Source organism: Panthera tigris, chromosome A2, assembly GCF_018350195.1.
Source record: "Panthera tigris isolate Pti1 chromosome A2, P.tigris_Pti1_mat1.1, whole genome shotgun sequence".
NCBI lineage: Eukaryota > Metazoa > Chordata > Mammalia > Carnivora > Felidae > Panthera > Panthera tigris.
The window spans coordinates 72,871,513-72,897,722 of NC_056661.1; the positions used below are offsets into that span (position 1 = coordinate 72,871,513).

At 38.3% G+C, this 26,210-nt stretch overlaps 1 protein-coding gene across 6 annotated transcripts in view; it reads right to left on the reverse strand.

Moving 5' to 3' along the window:
• Positions 1 to 26,210, reverse strand: part of SUGCT (succinyl-CoA:glutarate-CoA transferase) — a 746,174-nt gene that overhangs the window by 323,530 nt on the left and 396,434 nt on the right. Inside the window, exon 14 of one of the 6 annotated variants that reach the window (XM_042963811.1) lies at positions 3,345 to 3,471. The exons of the other annotated variants lie outside the window; for them this stretch is intronic. Coding sequence (XP_042819745.1) covers positions 3,454 to 3,471 — 18 coding nt within the window. The 3' untranslated portion in view covers positions 3,345 to 3,453. Of the gene's footprint in view, positions 1 to 3,344; positions 3,472 to 26,210 lie in introns of those variants that run through there. 6 annotated transcript variants of the gene reach the window in all.

Consider the following 26,210-nt stretch of genomic DNA (forward strand, 5'->3'; position numbering starts at 1 on the left):
GCACATAGGATTTAGTCTACATGTACATCTAAGATTCTAATGGATGTGTCTGTTTTCTACTGTTTAAATTACTCCCTCCAAACACCAGAGTTGCACATGGGATGTATCCAGAATTATACTGAAGTTATTAGTGGCTACTTCTTGTTAATAAAGATTAAGCTTTTAGGATTAATCAATGAAGCCTAAAAACTACTCAACCACGGGGGGGAGGGGGTGATCATGATAAGCTTTAATTGTGGATTTTATAGTTTTACCCCAAACTTTAACAAAAATATGAATAATAGCTTCAAAACCTTTTTTTTTTTAATGGCAAAAGTTTCCCATCAGATTCAGTGACCCACATTTATAGGGAATGTAGCTTTCTTGAACTGGGGGCTCCAAGGTCCGCCACGCTGCTCTGGCAAAAGGTACAATTTTACTTCCCAAAGAGAAAACACAGGCTTAAAGGTGCTATGGTATGAAACTGCCAGAAAGAAGTAAAGAAGAGGCTCATTTCTCAAAAAATGTAGAAAGACCAAGACCTGATGATATTATTTGAACTCCTAAATGCAGCCATTCCTGAGACCAAGAATGCCTCCCAGACTTTGACAATGATGTGAATCTCTAATTTCATTCCTTTCTCTTTAATCCATTTTGAATTAGATTTTGGTCACTAACCAATTAAAGAGTCTAAGATGTTGGTACTCATTTTTTTTTTTTTTTTTTAGTCTTGGTAGCATATTTCCTATTGTTCTGTCAGATGTCACTTAGAGCATAACTGAGACCTTAGAATTTTCTGCTGCTAATTTCCTTGAAAACTAGATAATCTTCTTTGAAATGCATAAAGTAAAGCTAACCAGGCACATTAAAAGAGTCTAAGAAGCTCTCCTTTAGAAGAAAATTTTCCAGCTTCTCTCTTCTCCCCAGGCTGAGAAACACATCCCTCTCTCAGCTCCCACGGCAGCACCCGCATGGTAACTAGTGACTTACGCATCCGCAGACTCCTTGGGGACCAGGACCAGGTCTTTCATCTCTGTATCCCCAGAGCCTAACCAAGTACTTAGCATGTGGCAAGCCTTCGGGAAGTGCTTATTAAGTTAATGGGTCTCAGCATGACACGGCTATTTGCCTGGCCCTAGCTGGCTAGCTCACCTCCAAGTCTGAGAATAGCCAACCAAAATTTTCCATTCTCACATTCCTCACAATTGCCTTGCCTTCTCCTCTTCCCATTAACTAATCATTTTGCCCCCAACCTCATTTTGAGCAAATGAACAAAGCATGAACTCTTTCTGCATATCTTTTCACCTTCACACCACCCATCTCCCCTTTCTTTCTGCCAATCTCAGGGCATAAAGTGCCTTCTCCTTGGTTCTCTTTCTTCTCCCTTCCCATACCCTGCATGGTCACCATCTTTTTTTTTTTTTAATTTTTTTTTTAACGTTTATTTATTTTTGAGCCAGAGAGAGACAGAGCATGAACGGGGGAGGGTCAGAGAGAGGGAGACACAGAATCCGAAACAGGCTCCAGGCTCCAAGCTGTCAGCACAGAGCCCGACGCGGGGCTCGAACTCATGGACCGTGAGATCATGACCTGAGCCGAAGTCGGCCGCTTAACCGACTGAGCCACCCAGGCGCCCCAGGTCACCATCTTATTCCACTTGCCATGCTCCTTCTTTCTCCAGAATATGCAACCTCTTCCTCTTGGCTGTCAGTGCCTTCTCTGAAGTGTGCAAGTCTCCCCCATCCTTGATCTAACATCTCCTTTTTTTTTTAATCCTTCCAGAAATTATTTTTTTAATATATGAAATTTATTGTCAAATTGGTTTCCATACAACACCCAGTGCTCATCCCAAAAGATGCCCTCTTCAATGCCCATCACCTACCCTACCCTTCCTCCCACCCCCCATCAACCCTCAGTTTGTTCTCAGTTTTTAAGAGTCTCTTATAACATCTCCTTTAATCATCCCTCTGACCTTCCATTCACAGCCAAGCTCCTGGAAAGATTGATCCAACGGGTTCACTCACTCCCATGAATACCTAAACCCCAATGCTACGAGCGCCCTGCCTCTCCCATTCCACAGAAATCTTTCTGAATAAACAACACCTGTCAAGCACTTGTACAATTTTGCAAACTATTTGGTCACTGATGTGGGGTTCCTATGAACTTTAGTTACTTGGCAATAATATTAAAATAAAACTCTGTGTTATAATGTTTCCCTAAAACGGGGAAGTCAAGCCATAGTGCTAACGGCAAAAGGATAACATAACTGAGTATTTTGTTAGTGTAGATCTGCTATCAATGTATTCGTAGATAACGGTGCTATTGTAAACCTGGATTCCGTATACAGTGTGAGAGTCATAAATATAAGTAATATTGTATGCACAAAATTATCCCTAAATCATAAAAATTTGGGGGTGCCTGGGTGGCTTAGTCGGTTGAGCGTCCGACTTCGGCTCAGGTCATGATCTCATGGCTCATGGGTTTGAGCCCTGCATCGGGCTCTGTGCTGACAGCTCAGAGCTTGGAGCCTGCTTCCAATTCTGTGTCTCCCTCTCTCTCTGCCCTCCCCTGCTCATGCTCTGTCTCTTTCAAAATAAACAAAGATTTAAAAATTTGTTTAAAATAAATAAGCAAATTATTAAAATTTTAAAACAAAATCTTTTTTAAAGCATCTTAATATCTAGATAAGTGATAATCAGGATATTACATTTAAATGTATACAAATTTGTTCTCACATCAAAAATTTAATCTATAGAGAACGGTTGCTCACAAAATATTTTAAAATATTCACAAATCATTCAAATAATTATATTTAAAATCATCGCAGTTTTGGAATGAATCCCTTTGTGATCAACTGTCACCCACAAATTATAAAAACATGTTAAGAAAAAGAAAGAGTAGGCGAAACTTATGGTTGAAAACATCTTATTTCTTAAAAACATGTTTACCATTAAGATGGCATCAATAATTTTTTAACTGTGACTAAAGGTTTTGGGAAATTACTGAAAATCAGAATGGAAGATAAAATTGTTTTAACTTAAGAAATAAGTTTTTGATTCTGACAAATTTGCCCAAATTCCATATAAAATCACTGGCATAGCAAAGATCAAATTCCTACTGAATACCATTAATGAGATTTAATGTTCTTCAGTCTATTCAATATCAGATGTGACAATAGGTACACCCCAAAAACAGAATCTATTTGTATAAGATACAGGCAATTGACATCAGAAACCATACTAAGGAGAGACCTTGGAGAATAGTGGGATCATCCAACTAATTTTTTTTTTAATTGCACCAATTCAAAATTATTTTCCTAAAACTTTAAACCAGGTCTAATATCATGCCATTAACACACATAGACATTTTGCTGCAAAATTTAAGTGTATTTACTCTGTCTTACATGTCTTTTGGATTGAGAAGTGGTAAAGTTTCAGAGGAGACGGCAAGAACTGGAAAGCGTTCCCAATACTATCAGCTCCTTGTGTGCATCTGCAGAAAGATTGGCCATTTGTCAAAATATCAACAAGTAGAGATTAATAATGTGCAAGAAGCTACATAATTTTTAGAAATGTGCTGGACTTGCACCCTAGTGCATTATTAGGTGTGATCGAAACATTCCAAAAGCTATGAAAACATCGGATGTTGTAGAAAATGATTTTTCAATCAAACAAATAGGTGGCTGATAAATCAAAGGATTTAGTGATAGTGTTGTACAAATCTGAATTTACTTTGGGTTTAAAATTTCTTTATCATATGCTGAGTCTTTAGAAAGACTTCTTTCTAAAAAGGTTAAACACAGAATTACACGTATTTTCTTACTTTCAAAATTAGAAGTGATTCTTCAGCTAAATTTCAAAATGGATTTTGCAAAAGAGTGGAAAGCCTATAAAAAAGTATTCTCTCCAAACATGTAAAAATCAACAAAACCATCTTCTTAGATAGGACAAGATTATAGTTTTTTGATTTAGGTATTTCTCCACAGCTCCCATGAAAAAGATAAATACTGATATTTAATTACTATTCTGAAATATGTATTGCTTATATTGGATGCAATATTATTCCAACTTAAATTTACCTTTCAAGGCCAATAATTTGAGCAAAATGAAAGAGCTGCCCTTTAAAAGAAATAAACGCTGAAACAATTGAAGATTTGCAAAAACTCTGTAGATGATACAAACATGATTCACAGATTTTAATTTTACTGATAACATAAGATTAAATTTTTTACAGTTGAATTACCTTTACACATTCTGGCTCTTTGTTTATTTAATACAAACTTCATAGTAATGCACCCTGCATTTCATGGCTATTGCATGGTATATTACTTTAGCTTGTACATATATAGTTATTACATAGCAACTCATATTCTATTCTGAATTATCTGAAAAAGTTTTGGAGTTTGAGGGGACAGTTTATCAAGAGACTTAGTAACATGTCACAAATTTTAAAACACAGAAATTGTTAACCAACTCAACTGAACTTAAAGATAGCTATTCTATTCATTCATATGAGCTGAGAGAAGTGATGATGTGATATTGATTTAATTCCATCATAATTAAAATACTGTTATAATTCACATTTTAACATTTATTTATAGGTCCAAAAGCTTTATTGTTGTGGAACAATGTTGATACTATTGTTTGGATGAGATAACGGAATCAGTATGTTACTTTATGAAAATCCTCTCTTAATATTAAAAAAAAAAGCAACCTTATTTTGTCAAATGTTAACATGAAATGTCTTCTAAAACCTCTTGCATGCTTACTTAGGATCAAATCTGGAGAATTCAACCCTACAAATTAAAAGTAATCTGAGACCACACACACACATACGCGCACGCACACGCACGCACACACTCAGTTTGGGGTGTCACGCTTGAAATGTTTCTATTTTTTAATGTCTATTTATTTTTGAGAGAGAGAGAGACAGAGACAGAGTGTGAATGGGTGAGGGGCAGAGAGAAACAGACACACACAGAATCTGAAGTGGGCTCCAGGCTCTGAGCTGTCAACACAGAGCCCGACGCAGGGCTCAAACTCACAAACCGACATCATGACCTGAGCTAAAGTCGGAGGCTTAACCGACTGAGCCACTCAGGCGTCCCTTACATGAAATGTTTCTTAATCTTTCCTGATTTGGTCCCTTTAAGAACATAAGGAGTCCTATAGGTTCCCTCCCTCCATTCCAGACATATTATATACACACAGACCCCTGGCTAAAGCCTAACATGGGAACTCTCCTAAGGAAAATGGGCCCCAGGTTAGTCAATTTTTCTTCAAACAAGATGATTTTCCTTTTGTGGTCCCCAAAGGATCATAAGACATAGTTTAGTTTTGTTTTGACTTGTTTTGTATTGTTGTAAGAATTCTAAAATAAATTCTTCTAGTGTTTCTCCTGTGGTAAAGTCACTAGAAGACATCAAACCGTTTTGGTTGGATCCTTATTCCTGAAGAAACCATGCACAGATTTTAAACAACCTCATAAAAATCCACATGAGACCACCCGTCCAGTCTGCCCCATTCCTTAGACCCATTCCCTCGGCTGTTTGATCTCATCTCTCAGGCTTTTGGAAGGAGGATATTCAGAAGGACTAGCTAAAGACTGTCCCATACATGTGGCAGAAACATATTTTTAAAATTTCACATGCTCAGTACAAACTGTAAGCACATCACTGTGGAGGTGACTGGGAACTTCTTCCTTGTTATAATAAGAGCAAGAACCATTGTTATTATTATTATTATTATTATTATTACATTTTTGAGTAGTTTAATTTTCTAAACAACCACAAAGCAATTCTAATTTAATTCTTTCTCATATGTTATGGATAATTATATCGTGGGGGCGGGGCGGGGAAAGAGGCCACGAAGAGACTAAAAAAAAAAAAAAACATCCTGTGACCTCCTCGGCTGCATCACTGAATTTGTAGTCAGAAGACCCCCCCCCATCTCTGCTGCTTACTGTGTGGCCATAAGCATGTCTAAGCTCCCCAACTCTGCTTCCTCATCATTAAAAGAGGCATAGTACCACCCACCAGACAGAGTTGTTGTGAGGTTTAAACTAGATAGTTCATAACCTTTCTTCCACTCTAATTTTCAATCCTTACACTGAAGTGTCTCTATACTTCGTCAGCATGCATCTTGTGTTCTAGTCACACCAAACTCCTGAAGCTTCTCTACAAATGTCATCTTCTGGACACCCGGGTGGCTCAGTCAGTGACGCATCAGACTCAGTTTCAGCTCAGGTCATGATCTCACTGTTTGTGAGTTCAAGCTCCACATTGGGCTCTACACTGACAGGGCAGAGCCTGCTTGGGATTTCCTCTCTCTCTCTCTCTCTCTCTCTCTCTGTCCCTCCCCTGCTCACGCTCTGTCTTTCTCAAAAATAAATCAATAAGCTTTAAAAAAATGAAAATGCATAATTAAAAAAATAAGTTAAAATGTCATCTTCATTCTTTCCCTTTGTTTCAAAATCCTTCTTCATCTGTTTACTTGGATAGTATAGATTAATGCATCAACACTCAAGAAACCCTTTCCTGACCATCTCCAAGTTGAATGAGCTCATCCTCCAGGCCCCGCAATCAACTTGTACAAATGTAATATTTACCTGTCTATTGGTCCAACTCCCAGACCACACTCTACATCCCTCGAGTTCCTAAACTGTGCCCTCCATCTCTTCCATCTCAAATTTTGTACCTAGCACATGCCTAACCCACAGTGCGGGGTGTGGGGGGACTCAGTGGATGATTAAATGAACATACGACATACAGAAAAGAATTGGGCTTGGTTTTTGTGATATTAGTAGATTCGGAGTAGGTTAGCACAATCTGAAACTTAAACCCTCAGAGATGACGGAGCCTATGCGTGCCCTGATATCACTTCATTTTTGTGATTTAAACAATAACTGCTGGTCTTCCTGAGATATGTTTTATAAAGAAAATGAAAATCCTCATCAAATGAATCCCACATATGGTCAGCACACTCTGTTAAGAATGTTTTATCTTGTTTGTATTAAGTTAGCATCAAGGTCTTTCAGCTTACAAATCCCATGAAATAGGAAAACTGACATACAAGACTTCAATACACCACAAAGCTAAATTGTAAGCATGCTTTTCTCAGGTTTCAGTGTGGTCACTGAATTCGACTGCTTAGCAGTAGAATTTGAAGGCTTATATATACTTCCTGCTATTGGCCCGTATGATTCTTTATTAAAACAATTATATCTTTGTGCCAAAATGTACATAGTCTCTTTCAAATAACAGTAACGGCAGAGAAGGAAAACTAAATTCAAATAGTCATTTTCTGTAGCTAAAAATTACAGAACTATTCCCAATTTGATAGAAGTTATAATTAGAACCATTCAAAAGGGACAAAAAAATAGCAATAAAGCAAGAAACAAATAAACCGTAAGAGTGAATCACAGTACTTTATACCAAATAAACACATACATCGCTGGGGTTCTTGTGCTAAGGAACTACATGACAAAAGAGGCTGACTGCAGGCAGATGATTACGTGGGCAGAAACATGCGGGATAGAATTTAAAGCAGAGAAATTGGAGTCAGGTGAGCAATTAGGTTAAAAATCTCCAGACAGTGGGACTCTGGGGGCATGTGGTCCGTTGTGGGGCTGAATGAGCTGTGTTTATACTCCCGCATTTCTAGACCTTGGGAAACTCAACCTTTCATGTAGAATGACGATCTTAACTAATACTCAGTGTCGTGGGGTGAAATTTCTGTTCTACAATTCACCTACTTTAGCTTCCTTCACTGGTAACGTTTTCCTTCCAAGTCTCATTCTTACTGATGACACAACAAACAAACAAAAAATCTTTTAACTTGACAATTGAAAGGAAAATTTTTTTCCTCCCTCATCCTTCTTCCCGAGGTGGCGTTGTCTGTGTGCAGAGGAGCATCTGGTTCCTGTATCCCCTGGGTTTTCTCTGGCTTCGCTGAGATGTCCTGCAATGTGCCGTCTGCTGGGAGTCCTCTGTTAGTGAGACTGATTTCTCTGACCTGGTTTTTGATGGTGTCGGCCTGGTACCCACTGCTGATGGCCATGAAGCTTGCCTTCCCTCCATTCTGCATCCTCCAGTACCTGGCCCTTTGGTCCACTTGTCCTCTCAGAATGGGAACGGTGGAGAGCAAATGGGGAAGAAGAAGCTTTCAGCTGCTTTCTCTGCTGGACATCTTGCCATGACGAAGGGTCTGCAACTTTCCCAGGCTTTTCCCAAGTGAAAGGGAATACTGACTGCTGAATTCAGACAGATTTATTAATATTTAATTCTCCCCTCCCAGTTTCAAGATCCCACCATACGGTCACAGGATGCGGAAGTGAAAATGTTCTGTCACCTTTCTGGACCTACTTCTCTTCCAGTGATTCTCTCCAGTCCTGTGACATTTGCTCCTTCTCATATGGTGGGAACGCCCATGAGTTCTGATCTGTGCTCTGCTCTGCTCTTTTCTGCTCCACGACCCCTCCTCCAAGTTCTGATTTATAAGAAAACCATTACATACGCCCCTCTTTTTTTTTCTTCCTCAAAAAAGAATGGCTTCTGCAAATAAAAGGTGCTTACATAGCAAGACTATGACCTTGCTATCGATGTGACAAATTCTATTTGGAAGTTCAAAGCCGCATTATAACTCTGCTGTTCTCAGCTGGGTCTTTCCTTCCCAAGAAATAATGGGTGTTATTGATTTAATGAGGCAGGAGAATCAAGGCACAAGTAGGAACTTGTCATTAGGAATCCAAATACATCATTTTAATATCTCCAAAGTATCTTCAATGTGCATCTCAAGTCCAAATATACAATCAGTTCAGAAGAACTCATTTCTATGAAGTTATATTTAACTTGAGCCATTCTTAATGGTTTCAATAGAATTAACAAGTTGTGCTTTTTTGTGCAAACTTTTCATTCATCAGAGAAAACAGAACAGAAATAAAAATCACAGATCTCACTAAACAAAAAAATCCAAAGTCTACTGGCCTAAAAGAATTCCCCATTGTTAATGTGTGGGGCAATTACTGTAAAAGAAGATGGTTTCTAACATGGAGAAACAGAACTCATGACCAAAATATCACTTATTTGATTCTCATAAGGATGGTTCTGAATTTATAATATTGGAGCCATATTAACTCTCCACCATTCCCAATGATATTCTAAATAGCCATTGACAGGGAGGTTGTCATAATCTTCCTTCTCTGGGAGAAATAAGTAACCAAACCAGGAAGTCCAACAAAGTAAGCGATAAAAGCTAACATTGACGGACTCTGCTATTCTGTGCCAGAAACTGCTCTAAGGGCAGTACGTGTATTATTTATTCTTTGCCATCGTGTTTCAAGGTACGTGTCCTCATTTTGAGTTGACGAGTTAGGAAATGGAAGCACAGAAAGGTGAGTGGCTTTCTCAGCAGCACTCAGTAAATAAGTAGTGGAGTCAGAACTTGAACTCGGGCAGACTCATCCAACCCCTGTGTGAGTGCTGCCTCACAGGCGAGGAAACGTGAGGGCACTGAATGTGACAGGTAAAAAGAAAATAACGAGGCACAAATGACTTTGCTATCTTTATAAGGACAAAAGAAGGGACTGAGATTCCATATTAGAGTTGGCATGCCTAATAATTCCCAGAACCATATGTTTCAAATGACCCAATCATTGGGTCTTTCGTTTCTGATCATTTGACATTTTTAAGCATGAATCATCGAATGAAAAATATTACAGGGCTTTCTTTTGAACACATTGTTTATTTGTCACCAAAAGATCTCAGATATACTTTAAACAAATTCCTTCTCTAAAGGAAAGACTACATACCCTCATGAATGGCATAATCCAAAAATAGAAATTATTTAAAACAGCTCTAACACCTTTTCTAAATTTCCTACATTGTGAAATGACAGCAGTGTCTCCCTTTCAACACTGCCTTCTAGTCAATGTAAAAAGAAATAAACCATCCCCACATGCTCATATTTGGTGTTTACTTTTCCGTCAGTCATCTAAAACGGGACGCAGGAAAAGGGATGTGTCTGTCTCTGTTAGAGAGAGAAGAAAAGTGAAGGAAAGAAAATCTAATGCAACAAGAGAGTTGCCAGATTTGGAACTGATTGAAAGAGTTTCGTGTCACCAAACATTTTTCAAAGACCGATCAATCTGCAACTCTTTTTATAAACCAACCTGTAATGACTGGTGTTTCCACACATTTTCTTCACACAGTTGCTTCTGAGTTTGGCAGTGCCTTTGATTTGAAAACGAATTTCAAACTTTAGATGATCACACAGAACCTTTTTGGCATCACGGAAAAGAATATTTAGATCATAAAGACTTAAAGGAATGTAAGCTAGAGTTCCAAGTAGTTTAAACTTTCATTACAGAGATGCCGAAAGCCACATTGCTCTGCTTACACAAGTATGTTTATAAGTGATGCCATTTGTAACTCTGACTAATTAAGTGAGAATTTAAAAGGGTGTGAGAAAGAAAGGCACGGATTTAAAATTAATATTAAGTGAAAAATATAAATTCTGCAGTATAGCAAATACCAAGAGAGACCCAAGCATCACCATGAGATTGCTCCTATTCACATCTTCTGGCATCAAGGGAAAACCACCTTGGAAAAACCAACAAATCCTTAAAATAACAGAGAAGTGCCAGCACTAACAGTGGTATACTTAGTAATCCCTGGGAAAATTCAAAGAAAGTAGAGTAATGAAATTTGTCACCTGCTGACTGGTTTCTGCTGCTTCAGAAAACAAAGAGCCCAGCAGACTAGGGTTCAGAATGTACAGCCAGAAAAGAAGGGAATTCCTAACTGCAAAGTAACTGACTCCATTATGAATACAAATCTCATTAACCTTCCTCCCAGTCCCCAAACCGCTGGTTCTCAAAAACTTAGTCCCCAGCCGGCAGCATCAACATCTTCTGGGAACTTGCTACAGACACAAATTCTCAGGCTCCACCTAAGACCAGCTGAATCAAAACTCTGGGGATAAGGCCTGGTAATCTGTGTTTTCATCAACCCAAAAGATTATCTTAATGCACACTAAAGTTTGAGATCCACTGCCTGGAATGGCACCACACAATCCGTAAAAAGTAAAGATGCCCATCTTCAGTCTGTGGGTCTTAACAGTTCATAGTTACTGAGGGCTTCACTGCGAGCAAAGCCTCTTCATGACACATACATATATATATAATGTGTTATATATATATGTCTTTATGACTCGTATGTATTACTTAGATTCACCCATGTAATCCTTATGGGCAACTTTGTAACTGCTATGCCCATGCAACTCACCAGCTCAACAGGGCACAGTGAAATTAAGACCTAAGAAAAGACAGTGCTACTATGAAAACAGTAAGTTTCTTGAAAATCCAGCTACGGGTAGACGCAGAGGCAAAAACAGAGGAACGAAGAGAGAACTTTCATGTGTCTCTACAGCAACATTTACAGCTAAAAAATCTTCATAATATTTTGAAATTTCTTTTGAAAGACAAACAGGTCAAGGTCTAGTCTTTTCCCCTTCCCCTCCAGAATGGGATCTGGACCGAGTGCAGCTAGCCAGACACAGTGAGTAGTTTGGTGGTCAGTGAGGTGGCAGGCACCATACTACACTGTCCTCAAGTCTGACCAGCACATTCCTCAAATACCGTCTTTTCCATCCCCACGGCCAGCTCCACAGCCTTAGGAAATCAATGGATATTCTTAGCATCACTGGACAGGAAACATAAAATAATTCATTTCTGATCATTTGACATTTTTAAGCATAAATCATCTAATGAAAAAATTAGATGAAAATAAAGAAACAAAACATGATGGGGTCGAAGTGTTTAAACGACAGCTAAAATTGGGGGGGGGGGCGGATAGCAGCCTCTTTTTATCCCCTTATTTAGTTCTGTTACCTCTTTTAGTGATCTAGGCTTGAAACCTTGAGGTCTTTTCGAGCATTCCTTTCTCTTTATACTCTCATCCAAGAAATCGCCAAAGGCTAAAATGATTTTGCTCAGACTCTTATATATGTCACTTGCTTCCCATTCCAATTTCCCTTTACTTTATCTCAGGACCTTATTATCTCTTCCTAGATTACCACAGTGGTGTCTGACCTCCTGATACTTATCATGGAGACAGCTCTCAAATAAAGCCACTTTTATCACGACACTTCCCTGCTCAAAACCCATCCAAAATACTCCGTTACTGACAAGGTAAAGTCCAAACTCCTTAAACATAAACATGAGCATCTTCACAGCTTGGCTCCAGCTTTATCTCCAATGGTTTCTTTTTGTGAATCCTAAATTTGAATCACAGTTGTATATTCACTGTCTCCAAAACATTTCATGGATGTCCCAGTAACTGTTCTTCATCCCTCCTCACAGCTTCAGACAAACAATAATGGATGTAAAATGCAAAGTGAGAACAGGCATTAAGGCATGGAATACATTAATGTCTGTTTACTATCCCAGATTTAATTACAGACTAGTGCTTCCAATTTTATTATTCTGCCATATTGAATTTATAGCCATTAGAAGAAAATAATAAGTGTCTAAAGATTTAACATGGGTCTTTGGTTAGCCTATATGGCAGCATTTGGATTAAATATGAAGCCTGCACTTTCAGATGCCAAAGATAAAAATGTTGATATAGGAAGAGGGCTTCTACTCTAGAGTCCTGAGGTCATGAGGTGAAGCAAACATCCAACACCCTCCTTCCTCTCTCCACAGAACCACCACCAAGGAAGTTTTCCTGGGATTTGACCAGATCTGTCGCTGAAGGAACAGGATTTCCTATTTATCCTTAGGGAGTAACCATCCAACTACCAAAACCATTCAACAGAGTCCTTCAACTCTAACTAACAAGAATCACCAACATTTAAGGGAGACCAATGGAATGATAAAAAGGTTCCAAACAGAACAAATCCCTATGAAAAAAGAATTTCTGAAAGAAATAAAAAGAACTTTTCAAAGGACTGTAATTATTATAATCAACAAAACTAAAGAAAATATTGCATTCTTTAAAAAAAACATTGTGGATATGAAAGAAGAATAGGAAGAAAAAGGAAGAGAAGGAAGAAAAGAGTTAGCATTTTTGGAAATTGAAAGCAGTGTGGCTGAAATAAAACAAATCAATAGATGAGTAAACAATAAAGTGGATATGAATATGAATATGAGTAAAGGTTCAATTAATGATTCAGAAGATCATAAGAAATCTTCCAGAGTAGAGTAAAAGGGACAAAAAATTGGCCTTAGCAAAAACATTAAGAAAAAAAAAAAAACATAAGGAATCAAAGCATGTAGTGTAAGAAACAAAATTAGCATTCTTTACCAACAGTCTGATGTCTAGCAAAACATTTAGAAAATTATTAAAATAAATATGAGTTTACTAAGCCAGATGGAAACAATGTCAACATAAAATCAGTAGCTATCTTACATGCTAACAGTCACAAATTAGAAGATGAAACCCATAAAGATTTCATTCAGAATTCAAATAACACTCATATAATAACTAAGAATAAAGATCAAGTAAATGTGCAAAAGATATTTTTAGAATAACTGTCAATCTTATGAAGGACACATAATAAAGCTTAAATCCTAGAGAATACCATGTTCCTGGGTAGGAAGATTCAATATTGTAAAAGTGTGAATTTGCCCCAAATTAATTTATAAATTAAAGAAAATCCTTCATTATACTAAAATCTATGTAAAATACATTCATGAAATGAACAAAATCATTTCTTAAAAAGAAGAAAATTTGGCCTGACATACTATGCAAATACAGTATTTAAAAATCAGCAAGTAATCTAGAGATACATAGACTGGACGGTAAACAGAATAGAGAATCCTGAAAAAGATCCATGCATACATGAAATTTATCATGCTAATGGTAATATTTCAAACCAACAGGAAAAAAAAAAGACTAACAACAATAAATGGCATTGGGATACATAGCTTTTTACTTAGTTAAAAAAAAACTAAGTTATATTATTATCTTATCCCACACCATAGACAAAAATTCTTGATATAATAAACAGCTAAAAACAAAGCTATAAAGCGTCAGAGAAATAATGAATTTTAATTACTTTGAGAGGGCAGACCTTTTTACATAAGACACAAAGCTCAGTCTCCATAAAGGAAAAAAAAAAAAAAAACCCGACTTATTCAACTACACTAAAAACCAAATATTATTTTGGCAAAAAATAAATAAGTTTAAAAAAAAATTTTTTTTTTACATTTTTATTTTATTTATTTTTGAGAGAGACAGAGCACAAGCAGGAGAGGGGCAGAGAGAGACAGCGAGACACAAAATCCCAAGCAGGCTCCAGGTTCTGAGCTGTCAGCACAGAGCCCGACGTGGGGCTCAAACCCACAAACTGTGAGATCATGACCTGAGCCGAAGCCAGACCCTTAACCGACTGAGCCGCCCAGGTGCCCCAATAAATTTTTTTTTTTAACGCATAAAGCTAAAAGGCCAGCATCACTCAGGAAACAAGTTTACTGTTTATAACTAGAAAAAAGGATTAAGATCCATAATATACAAAGTTAAGAACCTCTTAAAATCTAAAAGAAAAATGGGCAAAGGATTTTAACAGGACAAATGGACAGAAAAAAAGTTCTCATTCTCATTTTTAATCTAGGAATCAAAGAGCTAGTGCTAATGTTTATGAAATGCAAATGCCACCTCTTTTTGAGTCACAGGAGTGAAAGCTGCAAAGATGGATGGCCTCTAGTATTGGTGACAGTGTGAGAAAACCATTCTCCATTCAACGTTGATTGGAGTACGAATCAGCACAGCCCTCTGAGAAGCATTTTGGTTGTTTTTACTGAAATTTAAATTGTGCTTGCTTGCTCTACCAGAATTAATACTTCAAGGAATTTATTCTAGAAAAACTTGCACGTTGTCTTACTCCATGCATCTAAACATTTCAAGCCACATAGGCGCCATCTAAAAAATTTTGTTATTCCCGTATACCAAATGTGCATCCTTTAAAAATCATTTGATATTTAAATAATTAATCATTAATATAACGTAATATATAAATAATTAACGATTTTAAAACAATTAAAATCATTCTTTAAAAACACTGACTACATTCCTTCCCGTTGCACAATTACCCTTAACCATTGCATAATATTTACGTGGAAATTCTCTGCCTCTATTTTTAGGTACTATGTGCAACTTTATTGGGTCCACTGAGTCAATAATTGTTCTGGGTTGCAGACCACTGCCATAGGCAAAACAATAACCCCTCAAAGATGTCCACACCCTAATCCCCAGAAACTGTGAATGTGTTGTTTTACATAGCAATAAGGGCCTTCTGAGTGTGATTAAATCAGCAGGTTTGAGATGGGGTGATTACCCTGGGTAACCTGGGTGGGCCCAGTACAGTTACAAGGGTCCTTTTAACAGCAAAAGGAAGGCAGAAGAATCTGTTTCAAAGTGAGGTATGTAACAAAAGGAAAGACTCAGATGTACATTGCTGTCTTTAAAAGGTGGAAGGAGACCATGAGAGAAAGAATATGGACAGTTTCTAGAAGCTGGTAAAGGCAAGGGAATTAATTCTCCCCTAGAGCCTCCATAGGAATTTAACCCTGCAGACATCTTGATTTTTAGCTCAGTGAGACCTATTTCAGATTTCAGACCTGCAGAATTATAATAAATATGTATTGTTTTAGTATGTAAAGAAAATTGTTTTAGCAATCATAGAAAACCAATACAATCAGACACTGTTACAAATACTAAGATATCCTCCTGCCTTTGAGATCACAGTACTTCCAGTGGAAGAAACAGATACAAATTACAAATTTTAAGATACATGTTAAATGTCAAAGATATAAGACTTTCTGATTCTTTTTAATGATGCATAGTTTCCTTATGTCTGCTGATAGTCTCACTTTAGAAATCTGTAGATGTCTGCATGTTAATAAAATTGATTTTGGTGGTTTGTTATTATTGACCGAAAGTAAATAAACTTACAACTTTGTCCTAAATATCTTAGTCTTTGCTATTAGGACATTCTTCACATCTTTCTGAATTCTATAGATAATGTCATAAAATTATTTATTATTAAAATAGGGATAAAGGGACATTCACTTTCTATATTTCATACCCAGCTTCACTTAAGAGTTTGGCAACATTGGTTGCCTAGGTGGCTCAGTCAGTTAAACATCCAACTCTTGGTTTCAGCTCCGGGCATGATCTCAGGGTTTGAGTTTGAGCCGCTGTCGGGCTCTGCTGCTGGCAGCATAGAGCCTGCTTGGGCTTCTCTCTCTCATTCTCTCTCTCTGCCCCTCCCTCGCTCGCTCTCTCTGTTTCTCTCAAAACAAATAAATAACTTAGAAAAAAAAAAAAAGAGTGTGGCACACATTAATTATAATACATTATTGAGCATCTATGCATAAAATATAGTTTAATAGATATTGAATCCTGAAATTTTTAGAAAGTAAACAAAATGTGTCAGTTAGAACTTCTTAAATAGAATTTAATAAATAAACCACATGGGAATTTACTCCTGGGGAAGAGAATTGCTGGCATTGCCCCCAGGTGTTATAGCTGGCCGCACCTGCAACAGTAGTGTGAACCTGTCCGCAGCAGGGACAGAAAATGATTAGCGAATACATGCGCAAATAGGAAGAACTTTGTTAGCTTGGAATTTGAAGGTTCTTCCTAGAGTAACTTCCAGTAGGTCTACTCACCAGCCACAACTAAAAGGAAAAAGGACAACTCAGTCTAGTTACTCCCTTGATGGAAAATTTCAAATATTTATGAGATGCTTTCCCTTGTGGTATATTTAACATTCCCTACACAAAATTTTCTCCAAATTAAATTGTTTTTATGCGACTTTCAGAATCAGTCAGGGTCAAGTCAGGAGGCAGAAAGCACACCATTTCTCTTTTCAGAGACAATCCAATAAGAATTCCCCCCAAAGTTGTTAGCAAGGTAACTGAACAGATAAAAAGAGAACTCTAGGGCCACCTGGGTGGTTCAGTCGGTTGAGCATCTGACTTTGGCTCAGGTCATGATCTCACGGTTCGTGAGTTTGAGCCCCGCCCTGTGGGGCTTGCTGCTGTCAGCGCAGACCCCACTTTGGATCCTCTATACCACCCCCGCCCCCGCTCTCTGCCCCTCCCTTGCTCACACTCTCTTTCTTAAAAATAAATACATTAATGCACAGTTTTGAATGGTGTATGTGCACTGTGATAAATTTAATCTGTTAAAAATGAGAGGGAGGGAGAGAGAGAGAGAAAGAGAGAGAGAGAGAGAGAGAGAGAGAGAGAGAGAGAGAGAGAGAGAGAACTCCAAGGTATTACAAAGTTAGCAATTCCTAGGACTAGGGGAAACAGTAGAAAATGTCGGCATTATTAAACCTAGGCCCTTAGAGATAGAAATGGCAGAGTTAAAACTCAGACCCCTGAGAAGGTGCTGGTGCTGGCCAGTGAGAGCCGGTTTCTCTGAGATTGGACATTTTGCAGTTAATTCTGAAAGTGCTGGAAAACTTCAAACTTGACTCAGCTGCTGCCACATAAAAGCCCTGCTGCCCGCAGGGGAAGGGTTGCTGGCATGATGAGTTCAAGAGCCACAGATGAACTGGAGTCCATGGGAGGATGCAGAAAAATAGTAAAGAGGAAGTCTTTTTCTTGCTCCTCCCACCTTGCTGACTCCCTCTAGTGCCTCCTCTGTGCCAGCTTCAAACACAAGTCAGGTGGCAAAGCAGAAATGTGGTTTATTTTTTTAATTTTTTAAAAAGTTTTATTTATTTATTTTGAGAGAGACACAGACAGGGCGAGTGGGGAAAGGGCAGAGAGAGGGAGAGAGAGTGAGAGAGACAGAGAGACAGAGAGATAGAGAGAATCCCAAGCAGGCTCCACGCTGTGAGGACAGAGCCAGATGCTGGGCTCGAACTCCCAAAACCACCAGATCACGACCTGAGCTGAAACCAAGAGTCAGATGCTTAACCGACTGAGCCACCCAGGCGCCCCCAGAAATGTGGTTTAGAGTCCCAGCTCCAACATCACAAAGCAGAATACAAAAGCATGGATATGAGGCTGAGAAAGAACTTAGTAACTGGTTCAGCCCCTCGAGGATGCACATTCACATTTCGTCTAAACGACAACAACACAATTCCGTTTCCACATAACAAGATGCACCTGTTAGTGCAAACGAAGACACCCTCCCTTGAAAATTAATGGAGACAAAAATCTTAACAGTCATGGCACCCATTCCTGTGCAATGCTACTGTATACCAAATCTGGCCACAGTCCCATCTGAATTTTCTCTTACCTGGTACCAACTGGAAAATAATCTCTAAAAAGCTATAAAACACAAAGAGGAAAAGACATCGCTGCTACACTATTTATGAAACTGGTCATGAGTCTGTCACTGATGTTTATAACATCCTTCTTTTACTACCTATTCCAAGTTTCCTCCCCCTCAGCCAAAACTTCAGTAAGTCAGTGTTCTTACCTGATGAGGTAACCTGAACCCTCATTCCTGATGTGTCTGAATCCTGTTTCATTGTAACTTTTACCTACTGGACATGGAAGTACTAAGAGGCTTCCAAGAAAATGTGCTGGTTTTCAGACATGGTCTTCCCTGCTCTCATTGTGTGGTACCAACCCTATTTTCCCTTGGCAGTCAGGATCAGCCACCCCAGCTAGCAGCTACATTTGTTACTTGTTGCTTCAGTGGCATTTGAATCCCTACATAGTCAGGTGGCTGACTCATCTTCAGTTCAATGAATTGGTACTGGGTCACCTGGTAGAGGCTCTCTTTCCTTAGGAAATGTGACTATTAACCAGCAGAGCTTAATGTTGTAGAGAGAGAAACCAAAATTCTGAGAATGGGCTTGTAGATATTACAATGAGTGGAGCCACTCCTAATTCCTTGGTTTCCAGACCCATAGAAGACACAACACCAGAAGTGGGACTCTGATTCAAAGCAGATACTGCATTCTGTAAGACAGCGCCCATTCTTCCAGGTGCGGTCTCCATTCTACCCTTCCATGGGGAAAGCTGCTTCTGAGTGATGAGACAAGGGCTAGAACAAGTTAATTTCACAGGCTTGAGCCTATCACCACACAATTTTGTGGTGAGATGCTGCACGATGTTGTGCAAAGTATCATGATAATGGATAATACATTCTTGTGAATCCCTGGATGCTGGCAAAGGCATTATGGGCGGGGAAGGCAAATCCACATCAGGATTACATGCCAGTACAGGGAGGGGGGAAATCATGCCACCTCCATGATGGCATGTGCCTAATGTAATCAACCCACCCTAAGTGGTCTCTGCTATTGGCAGGGTAGGCACTACACAAGGCGCTAAGCCTTGATGAGGAGAAATCTATATTGTTGAGCCCATTCATAGCCTCTATCCCTGCATATGGCTACTTTGTACATGGATCCATTGAGCAGGTACTCGGCGGGGGGTGGTGGGGGACTGAGAAAAGAGGTTTACTGACATCCATTAAAAAATGCGTCATTTTGTCTGCTTGATTATTGAGAGCTGTTAATGAGCATGAACATGGTACACAAATATCTTCACACTCTATACCTACTCGGGGGGTGGGGGGCTGGGGGTCACAAATAAGACAACAGAAGCCTAGAGAGGTTTGGCAATTTCAGGGAAGTTCAACAACTTGTCCCAGGTTACAGAATAGAAACTAGAGAGACAGGACCCTTCCTCAAATCCATTTGATTCAAGCCTACACAATCTCTCACTATTCTACAGTGCCTCTAAAAGAAGGAAGAAGGGGAACCAGAAAATTAAACTTAAACAGAGAAAGGACATGAACTATACTATCAATAAAGCTAAAAACAACAACAACAACAACAACAACAACAACAACACACCTAATTTTTAAAGTTTATTTATTTTTGAGAAAGAGAACACAAGCAACAGAGGGGCAGAGAGAGAGGGAGGGAGACAGAACCTGAATCAGGCTCCAGGCTCTGCACTGTCAGCACACAGCCCAATGTGGGGCTTGAACTCAGCAACTGTGAGATTATGACCTGAGCTGAAATCAGACACTCAACCGACTGAGCCACCCAGGGTCCCCGAAAACACCTAGTTTTTAAAGGTGAGGCTCTTCGCCAAGGTCAATGTTGCAAAGAGTTGAATAGACAAGGTATGGGGTAAAAAATAGACTAATAGGAAATCATTTTTCACCTTTCAAATGAGAAATGGAGATATTAACCAAGTATCACTGGGTCCTGCTAGGTGTTGTAAGGAGATCAGCAGGATAATCAAAAGACAAGGAGGGGATAGCGGTGGGTGACAACAAAAAGAAGACCAGAAAGGAGTGACCAAATAAAGAGGGCTGAAGGGGGGCGAGGTAACATTAATAAAGGTTGCGTTAACGTTATGCATGTATGAAGGAAGTATGAAAAGACTGGGTGAGCAAAGCCAATGTTAAGTCCTGTATATTCTCCCAGTGCCCAAATAAAGGAGAATTTATAATGGCATCTACTTCTAGAACCACTTAGATTATTAAACAATAGGTGAGTTCACCCAGCAACAGTGAGCGGGTACATAGGAGGCACTCAACAAATAGGAATTAACAGTGACAACAGTAGTGACTAGAACAGTAGCTTACGTTTATTGAGGCCTTAACATGTACCAATACTGTGCTAAGTGATACTTATGCTATCTCATTTCATCATCACAGCAACCCTACAATTGTCAGTATTATAGTCACCAGTTTATAATTGAGGAAATTAAGGTTTAGAGATAAGTGACTTGTTCAAGGTTACATAATTAGTGACAGAGACAGCTAGAAAGCCCCCAGAAAAGATCATTTTAATAACCACCAGAATTGCTTCAGTCTGTCTCATCTTTAGCCTTTCTAATTATATTCAATGCTATATGTTGAAAATTATGGATATTCCAGTTTTGTAAGGATATCATGTGTTTTTTAGTATTTTATTTTTATTCTATATGTCTAGGACACTTGGTATTAGAATCCTCTACACGTGAATTGGGTGTCAAGCCTTATTTGGAACTTTCATTTTCTTCCAGCTCAATGTAAAAATTCCTTATTATCTCCTTTTGATTATCCATTCTGCCTGTATTCAGTAAGCCAGTTTCCCATTGTTTATTTCCATAGTCTTCCAAACTTTAAAATTAGAGGTTACTCAGCTTCCTCTTTTTAAAGACAGTCCAAATTCCAAAGTATCAGAAAGTATGAATCATATGCTTTGGTAACTGTCATTTACTCAGTCCCTGGAATGAATAAGTAGTTGAATGAATTTTTCAACAAAGTTGAAGTCTGTTGGACACCTTTATAAATTATCCTAATTTTGCACGAGATAGAGTTCCATGAAATTCACACTGACTCTGTATCGGCAATGTAAGATTCCCCTACTGGAAGGAAAATCCACATGCATTATTAAGCAAAAATAATCTCGTTTTTGTTCACTATTATAAGCTAATAAAATTTATCAATATCTTGTCTTATCTTTATGAATTACCTCCATTACAGTACTTTTATTATGAATTCTACTCTTCTGGCAATTTGCTTCGGAGATTTAAATCAGACATATGCTGTCAGGATTCTTCTTTTCCTTTCCTTTTCTCAGTTCAAAGAATTTTTTTGTACCTATTGTCCATAAAGCATCTTGTGATGTCTTTTATACAATGTTGTTTCACTTCATTTTTTGTTTAACTATTTCAATTATTTATTTTAAAATAAGTTCAGACATAAGAAAAGTTAAAAAAAAATAGTTACAAAGAGTTCCTATGTATGCTTTACCTAGCTTCTCTTAGTGCTAACCTCTTACATAACCGGGTACAACTGTCAACACTGAGAAACTAACATTGGTACAATGCTATTGACTAAATTATAGACTTTATTTGGGTTTTAGCAGCTCTTCCACTAATGTCCTTTTCCTATGCCAGGATCTAATTCAAGATTACACCACCACCACCACCATCATCATCATCATCATCATCATCATCATCATCACGGGTGATATTACCAGACTGCAGAGTTAAAGTGTGTCTACCAGTTTTCACTGCTGTTAACTTATATTCTTCTTAGCGTCATTAATAAATATTTGGGGGAGGATGGTGATGTGCTGAAAATATCCTGCTTCTCATTAAACATTCACACACTAATATAAGCATTCACTGGTGGATTTTGCCTACTGTAATTACTCTTGTGATGTTTTAATGGTGATTTTCTATTTCCTTCATCCCTTCTACATTTATTAACTGTAGTATTTCTGTAAGACTTGTCCCTTATTCTTACTTATTCATTCATTTAATCATTTATTATGTCAGTGTGAACAAATAAATATTTTATTATTTGAGGTATGATTCAAATACTTTTGGCTTTTTGGTTTTTATGCCTTTGTTTGGATTATTTGGTGTTCTACATGTTCTAACTTTGACCATGGAAAGTTCTTTCAGGTTAGTTCCCATATCCTTTTGATATGTCCCCACACTTTTTTTTTGGACCTCCATATTTTCTGGCATCACCAGATGCCCAGGTTTATCCTGAATTTTTCCTGCACAAGCCCTGGAACCAACTATTTTTCCAAGAAGCTCTGATACTATGTAATAAAAGAATAATATTTAGAGAGCAAGGCCTGGGAGTTAAGTATGTTCATGACAACTGTGGATTCCCTGCTTCTATGACCTCATGTGTATGAATGCTAACTACTCATGCACATATATCTGTATTTGTTTCTGTATTTCTGTATCTGTATGTATTTTTAAAAAACAACAACAAATGAATTGATATTGATTCTAATCAAGCACCAGAGGACTCATTCTATTATTCTTACTGTGTTTATTTATAAATTCTTTTACAACAAAAGAAACCTGGCTTTCATTATCTACAATATATCTGCTTGTCTGTTCGACCCTATTACACATATGAAAGCGGTTTCAGAGGTGCTAACCCATGCCCATTTGAAAAACAAATTTACCAGCTACAGTACATTGTTTGTATGTGGTAATTTTTGTCTTTAGCCTTACAGTATTTAGTCAAAAAACTGGCTTCCCAAGTCAGGTTAGCTCCTTCCTTCCCTATCCTCTGTAGTGTAGTTATGCTGTTCATTTGTCACAGTCAAGATCTGGGTTTCTTGACATCCTGGTTGATTTTTTATCAATTTTGATACTCTTCATACGATAGAGTGGTATGAGTTTTGACCAATACATAAATTTCCGTATTACCACCACAGCACCATATGGAACAGTGCAATCACCCCCAAAATTCTCGTGTGCTGTCCCCTCATAATCAATCTCTACCTCAACTCTTAACCACTATCAATCATTAACCTGTTTTCCAGCTCTTCATTTTCACATCTTCTGGAATGTTATATAAATGTAATTAAATAATATGCAGTCTTTTGTGCCTGGCTTAAGTGCAGCAAGATGCACCTAAAATTTACCTGATGTGGGTGTGTGTGGCAGAGGTTGGTGGGGGCTGTTTGGTAACTTCCAGAATGATAACACAAATAGCTCCATGGATTCACTCTTCAGTGAAACAACCATAGCTGGTAAAAACCACTTTTAAAAACAACCATTTAAAGTTTCTATAAATTATCCAAAGAATATACAGCAAAGGAAGAAATATTTATTCAATAAAAGCTACTAAATCTCAGAAAGAAGAGCAAAAGTCTGTGGCATTTGGGCCACAACCCACTCCCTCCACCAGTCCCCCTCTTTTAACCACCACTGAGATCAGCAGGATAAAACTCTACTCCCAGTGGGTGCCTCTAAGAACACAGGGCTCCCATCCACCCAGCTCCCAACCAAGGGCTACAGTGTCTCTCCAAAAGTTATAGGCCAATAGCATTTCTTTTCTTTTTTTTCTTTAATGTTTATTTATTTTTGAGAGAGAGAGAAAAAGAGAGAGAGAGAGAGAGAGAGAGAAAAAGGCACAGAGAGAGGAAGATACAGAATCCAAAGCAGGCTCCCAGCTCTGAGCTGTCAGCACAGAGCCCAACGTGGGGCTTGAATTCACAAACCATGAGATCATGACCTGAGCCAAAGTCAACACTTAACCGACTGAGCCACCCAAGAGCATTTCTCATTGCCAAACCTCCCCTACTCCCAAGCTCAGTACTGCAAATTCTCTATTTCAGGCAAGAAGTGTTAGAGGTATAGGGCTATCTTTTTCCACACAGCTCTGACTCATAGAACATGGTTTTGACCCCAGGGATGACAGGCCAAGAATGCTGAGATCCCAGTTACTCTTGTCCCACCTTGCTTATAGAACAGAGATTCCCTAACTGGGAAAGGCAAACCAAAAAGACCAGAAGTCACCACTCCCACCAAGTGCTCTGCTCATAAAGCAAGGATGACACTCTGAGAGAAGCCACCACTGTCCCTGACTAGATCTCCAGAGCAGTGCCTCAGAGATTTTGCCCACAGACTGAAGGAAGTGATAAGAACAGGAAGATCAAGAGTTCTCCCAAAGGAAGTGACGTATTTGGAAAGAGTATGGGGAAGTCTAGGACTAAGGATGCTTTCGAAAACAATGGAGATCTGCTGATAGGCAATTAATAGGAGGCTAGTAGCTATATGAGAGCAAAAAAAGTAAACTGGAGGCCACTTTATTTATCAGAAGCAACCAAAGAGAAAATTAAGTAGAGTCCCTCTTGGGTCAGAACAAAACACAAAAGCTGGCCTCAGAAAACCATCCCTACAAAGGGGAACCAATTTAGTTGGATCAGACTATGGGGCTATTCATGCTCAAAGGCATTGCTAAAAACAATACAGAAAAACCAAACAATAATAGAGCCTAACACCCAGATGTGATATCCACTGAGGCAGATAATTTAACAGAGAGATTAGGGAAAGTCAAAGAGAGCTCTGCTAAAACCACTGCAGTCCTAGGTTGAGACTACCTATGCCCAAGGCTACACCTTCTGAATGTCAACAGTAGAGGGTTCAAACTGCAAGGGGAAGAGGGAGAGGAGAGACTTCACAGAATCAATCCAGAAAAGTCATTAAACAATAAACAAGAAATAACAACAAGCATTGCAGAGGCATGGTGAGGGAATCTGTACCCCAGACTGCTTACAGTACACTATCTAAAATGTCCAGTTTTCAGCAAAAATTATGACACATGCAAAGAAACATGAAAATGTGACTCATACACAAGAAAAAGAGTAGGCAATAAAAACTACTTCTGAGAGTATCCAGATGTCAGACCTAATGGATAAAGATTTCAAAATAGCCTTATAAGTATGTTCAGAAAACTAAAAGGAAACCATGCTTAATGAATTACAGGAAAGAATGATGAAAATATCTTGCCAAATAGAGAGTATCAATAAAGGAAAATAAATTATTTTAAAAGGACCAAATGAAACTTCTGAAGCTAAAACAGTAGAATAATTGAAATTAAATATTTACTACAGGGGCTAAAAAGTAAATTTGAACTAGGAGAATAAACACTGAATGAGCCTGAAGATAAATTGATAGGGATTATGAAGTCTGAAAAAACAGAAAAAAAGAATAAAGAAAAATAGACTCAGATAAATGTGACAGCACTAAATACAGCAACATAGGCATAATGAGTGTACCAAGGAAGAAGAGAGAAAGAAAGGGACACAAAATGGCTAAGTATTTCCAAAATTTGATGAAAACATTAACCTGCACATCCAAGAAGTTCAATGAGCTCCAACTAGGATCAATTTAAAGAAATCCACACCCAGACACAACTTAGTCAAAATGTTAAAAACCAAAGACAAAAAGAAAATCTTGAAATCAAGAGAAAAACAACTTGGAACAAAAAAGGAACACCAATAATATTGGCAGCTGATTTCACATCCGAAACAAGACAGGGGTGCCTGGGTGGCTCAGTGGGTTAAACTTCTAACTTTGGCTCAGGTCATGATCTCCCAGTTCATGAGTTCGAGCACCGCATTGGGCTCTGTGCCGACAGGTTAGAGCCTAGAGCCTGCTTCGGATTCTGTGTCTCCCTCTCTCTCTCTCTCTCTCTGCCCCTACCCTTCTCACTCTCACTCTCTCTCTCTCTCTCTCTCTCTCTCTCTCTCTCTCTCTCTGTCTCTCAAAAATAAGTAAACATTCAAAAAAAAAAAAAAGGAAAGAAGAAACAATGCAGTACAGAAGGCAGGGGATGATATATCAAGAAGTTTCACAAATATTTGGGGGAAAAAACCCAAAAAACTGTCAATCAAGAATCTTACATACATACATCTTGCAAAATTATTTCTCATAAATTATTTTTCAGTTTTTTAAAAATGTAAATGAACTAAAGACATTCCCAGATAAACAAAGACTGA